Below are 4,927 nucleotides of genomic sequence, written 5' to 3' on the forward strand. Positions count from 1 at the left end.
GTTGGCCTACCTTAACTCTGTAATGATTGGCGGAGTTAATCATATTAAAAATTGGACAGCAAAATCATCTATCTATCTATCTATCTATCTATCTATCTATCTATCTATCTATCTATCTATCTATCTATCTATCTACTGTAAAAGATTATATGACCCATAAGTTATAACAACATTTTTAAGTCAGTTTAATGTCATTTAAGTTGAAATGACTTAAACATCCAAGTTGATTGGGCTTTTAAATTTTAAGGCAGTAATTTAGTCTATCTATCTATCTATCTATCTATCTATCTATCTATCTATCTATCTATCTATCCATCTATCTAATGTATTTGGCTTATTGGGACAGTTTTACAGCTGAAAAGTGCTTAGTCCAAACTTCTCTATGGAATTATCCATTATGATCTTATTTGACTCTATAATCCTTTTGGATATTCTGTAATATTTATAAGAACTACACTGGAATAATGTTTTGCTACTAGACAGTTATCCAATAAATCTCATCAGTATAGTAGTTTGAAATCCAGAAATACTCCCAAAATAACTGTTCATATCCAAGTGGCATTTTGACATATTTTGACATGTTGGTAATCTTATAGGCTTAGACCTTTTGGAAAAAAATGTTAATTATAATTATATATATATATATATATATATATATATATATATTATGATCCTTTAGGACTTGGTTCAAAATAATGATACATTTTCAACGGAAATTATATATAAATTGCTGCATTTTGGTGGAATTTTTGATGTGGAATTTGGGGGATTTGGTGATTTTCGGGTGTCTTTCAGGTATGAGGATTTGTTTCAGGATTGTTGACAGGGTTCCACTGACAACTATTACAGATCCACCAAAAACAGGTGCACCGCCTGGACCTTCCGTTCCCAAGATGACCACGTGTGGACACTTTTAAATTGAACATTCCAAAGTCATTTCGATCATTTATGTATAACGTACATTGTACACCGTACAATATAAACAACACATATGTGCCTGTCATCCTTCTGGGGAATCTTTAAGTCACATCACAGTTGTGAGATGCGCGTTTACGCACGATGAGACGCATGGATAAGTTTCGTCAGTGCGCCACCTTGCGGAATCTTCAAACCTCGGTCTTAACACTTAAAAGGGAGCGTCTGCACGGTTTTGTGACATTTAAAAGCCTTAGTTTTAGTGGTTTATATTTGAATGTATAATGCTGCTATGCTATATGACATTTACAGAAACTGGCGTAAGACTTCTGTTTGTGTGGGTCTGTGCAGATAATGCAGACGCCCGGATCTGTGTGAAAGCAAAAGGCCAGTTTGGGGAGTGTGTTTGTGTTGGACTGGAGAGGCCACACAGTTTGCGCGTCGTCTGCGCTTGGCGACCCGCTGCGAATGAAAACGCGGCAGAAGGAAACCTGACTCTGCAAAAACACTAACACAGACATGCATTTCAGAACATGCTCAAATAAACAATGAGGTCTGCTTAGCCAAACCAGATTGGCTTTCTTTTCTTTTACAGTGACTTGAGGTGGATTTCAGAATAATGACAGTTCTTCAGAGCTGCCAGTGTGTAAATTGGCTGTCAATTATTTTGAATACATTAAATACATTAAGAATGTAATGCATCGCTATACTGAACAAAGACCATTCTCAGTTTGAAACGTTTACACGCTGTATTTTGAGAGCATTTGTGGTCCAACATTGCCAGGTCACAAATCATAAAGTCTCTCCACTCATTCCAGAAACCACACTGAAATCTGTCCAGTTTGAAAGCCATTTTTAATGATTACAGAGGCCTATTAATCATTGTAATGGATTTGGCAAAATAGCCAAAGATTCAGTGCTGAATGTTTCAGTAATTTATGTGAGATCATAATTATAATTTTGACATAATGACATTGTTAGTGTTTGATGTGTGTTTATTTGTATATAAGAAATGCACTTAATGCCAAATATTCTATTCTGTTCTATTATATTGTATTGTACAACTTCTAAAGACTAAAAGGCTAAATATGTTCAGTTCAGCAGCTCATTTATCAAAATTAATCACCAGCATATAATACATTTGTCAACACATATTTCAATATCAAATGTTTCAGTATTTTATAATAATTATAATGTTGACATAATGACATTGTTAGTGTTTGATGTGTGCTTGTTGGTATATAAGAAATGCATTCAATGCCAAATATTCTATTGTATTCTACTGCATCTACAGACTAAAAGGCAAAATATATTCAGTTCAGCAGCTCATTTCTCAAAATTAATCACCAGCCTATAATAAATGTGTCAACACATGTCTCAGTATTGAATGTTTCAGTATTTTCGTTGGATCACACTAATCATAAGTTCACTATTTTGACGGCATGATGGATGTTATGATTTTAATATGGTTGGCGTATGACAGCAACGCACACACCACCTCTGAAAATCCCCCAAATAGATTCTATTCTACTCTATTTTAGATTTGAATTACAGAAACATCAGCATCGATGTATGACAGAGTATGTCATCGTCTGTGTGTATGTTGTGTTTAGTTTAGACGGAGCGCTGTGATTGGCTCGTGATGCTCGAGTTAAAGAACGGTTTCTTGTGTAACGGAATCCTTTTGGATCTCGGCTCTCTCCCGCCTCTCCTCTCTTACGCAACGCCGCTTCTCGTCCAATCACAGGCCACCCCAAAAAGTTTGCGCCTTCCAGACTATAAGAGCCTCCAAAGTTCCCTTCAAGTTTGAGAAACACCTCCGTGACGCACGAGGAGACACCCTGACCCCATCCCGCTGGAGACAGAGAACCCACGACACATATCTGAGCTTTTCCTCTCACTGTGAAGGTGATGTTTGAGGAAGAGGTGATGCACGAGGAGTCCAGCTCCCCGGAGTCTCCAGTGGACAGTCTTGGGAACAGCGAGGAGGAGCTCGACCACAGGCGACAGCAGAAACGCAGCAGCGGCAGGAAAAGACGCCCGAGCAGGAAGAACGGAGAGGATTCCGACAGTCCCACTCCCGGGAAGAGAAGCAAGAAGCTCAGCAACAGCGGCGACGACAGCCCGCAGTCTCTGGAGGACCTGCAGACGCAGCGCGTCATGGCGAACGTGCGCGAGCGTCAGAGGACTCAGTCTCTGAACGAGGCGTTCGCGTCTCTGCGCAAAATCATCCCCACGTTACCCTCGGACAAACTCAGCAAGATACAGACTCTCAAACTGGCCGCCCGGTACATTGATTTCCTCTGCCAGGTTCTGCAGAGCGACGAGCTGGACTCCAAGATGTCCAGCTGCAGTTATGTGGCGCACGAGAGACTCAGTTACGCGTTTTCCGTGTGGAGAATGGAGGGCGCGTGGTCCATGTCAACATCACACTAATGCACGGACGCGCGCTTCTGATGCAGCACGGTATGCAATGCACTTTCAAATGAAGGCTTTTCGGATGATAGTCTACCAGTCGAAATATCTGGACACACTTGTCTTAAAAAACTTCGAGAAGTTTAAATGTTTCACATTTGTTTCGTAGACAAATATAGTCATAGCCTATATATTTTCTTTAGTTTGAGTGGATGATAGTGAAGGATTCATCATCAAATTCTCTTCCCACAATAGCGTTTAAAAGCATCCCAGGATAAAGATTTAGCATCCCAAGGAAAGATTTCATTTTCAGCTTTCACATGTTTGGGTCACTATCATCCACATGCTTCATTCTGTGTTACTTAATGTTAGTTTGAATGGTTTTATTATTATTGTGCAATGTAGAAATGAGTGATAGGCCTAATAAAGAACGAGTAAATGTGTCTAAACCTTTGGCTGATAAACTATTCCTAAAGAACCTGTTATGATTAAAAGATTCTCAATGCATTTTAAAAACACAGTTCTTTGAGGAGCATAAACAAAAAGGCAATTCAGCACCAATAATTAGGCTATAATTTGGAAATATTTTCTCGTGCAACCAAAGTTGGGGGGATTTTGCAAACTGTATTTATCCTGGTATTGTCTATGTCATAAATACTATTAAGTTAAGGAATTAAATGCATGTTATTATTAGATAAATGTTGCATGAATTTTTTTTCTAACACACTTTCATGTTTTGTTTCAGGTTTTCCGCCATAAGCAGTCAGAACTCAGCTGGACTCACTGGAAGGAGCGACACGAAAACAATGGCGAAAATGAGGATTATAAAGGGAAAGTTCTGGAGCATCATGACGTCGTTGCAAGCACTTACAGTTGTGAACTACGACATGCGAGCAGGAATTACAGTCAGATCTGGGGGAATGTGGAAAACATGTGCTTCTGTCGAGCAGCAGAGACTCACTGCACATCTGACGTGTCGTCGTATTTATTTCTGAAAGAAAGAACAGAATCGGCTCATATCTGCGTCAACACTTTCTTTGACTGGTCCTAGAAAAGACATTTATTTATTTATTAATGATTGTCAATGCAGAGAGATCTGGTGTCTACATGCATTTTCTATTTTAATTACGATGTACATATGTGTATATTTTCTGCAATAAAACATGGTTTGAAACGTACCTATTTTAGCATGTTGTTATTGCAGTTTTGCAATATGAAGGGATTTCAAAAATACATACAAAAACGAAAAGTAGTTTGTACACAGAAACAACTAAAAATAAAAATATAGGTAGCCTACTTGCCTGCATGAGTTGCCGTTGTTTTAAATTATGTTTATTTAATACTCAGCTCACATAAGTATTAAGATGCTGTTATGAAAATGACATATTTAGATATTTCGCAAGGAAAATATTTCAAACTATTTAACATTAAAAAAAGAGGATAATTCTAACTAGCCTATGCTATTTATCTTTATTATTATAATAAATATTTTCGAGTGGTTTTCGCCCAAAATCTGTCATTTTATTTAGCCTAGTAATGATTTTAAACATTTGGACGAATTAAATACAAAAACTGTTCTAATAGCCTACACACAAAT

General features: G+C 37.9%; 1 protein-coding gene across 1 annotated transcript; it reads left to right on the top strand.

Moving 5' to 3' along the window:
- The first annotated feature begins 2,679 nt into the window (after window positions 1-2,679).
- Window positions 2,680-4,502, top strand: twist1a (twist family bHLH transcription factor 1a). The gene is made up of 2 exons (XM_079878063.1): window positions 2,680-3,381; window positions 4,076-4,502. Exon 1 carries the CDS (start codon window positions 2,827-2,829, stop codon window positions 3,349-3,351), a length of 525 nt encoding a protein of 174 aa, XP_079734189.1. The 5' UTR covers window positions 2,680-2,826; the 3' UTR covers window positions 3,352-3,381; window positions 4,076-4,502.
- The last annotated feature ends 425 nt before the right edge of the window (window positions 4,503-4,927 follow it).

The sequence above is a fragment of the Squalius cephalus genome (genome assembly GCF_949319135.1).
Source record: "Squalius cephalus genome assembly, chromosome: 8".
Classification (NCBI taxonomy): Eukaryota; Metazoa; Chordata; class Actinopteri; order Cypriniformes; family Leuciscidae; genus Squalius; species Squalius cephalus.

What these genes read in the sequence shown, in the direction of transcription:
- twist1a (XM_079878063.1), top strand. Translation starts at nt 2,827, where the DNA reads ATGTTTGAGGAAGAGGTGATGCACGAGGAGTCCAGCTCCCCGGAGTCT.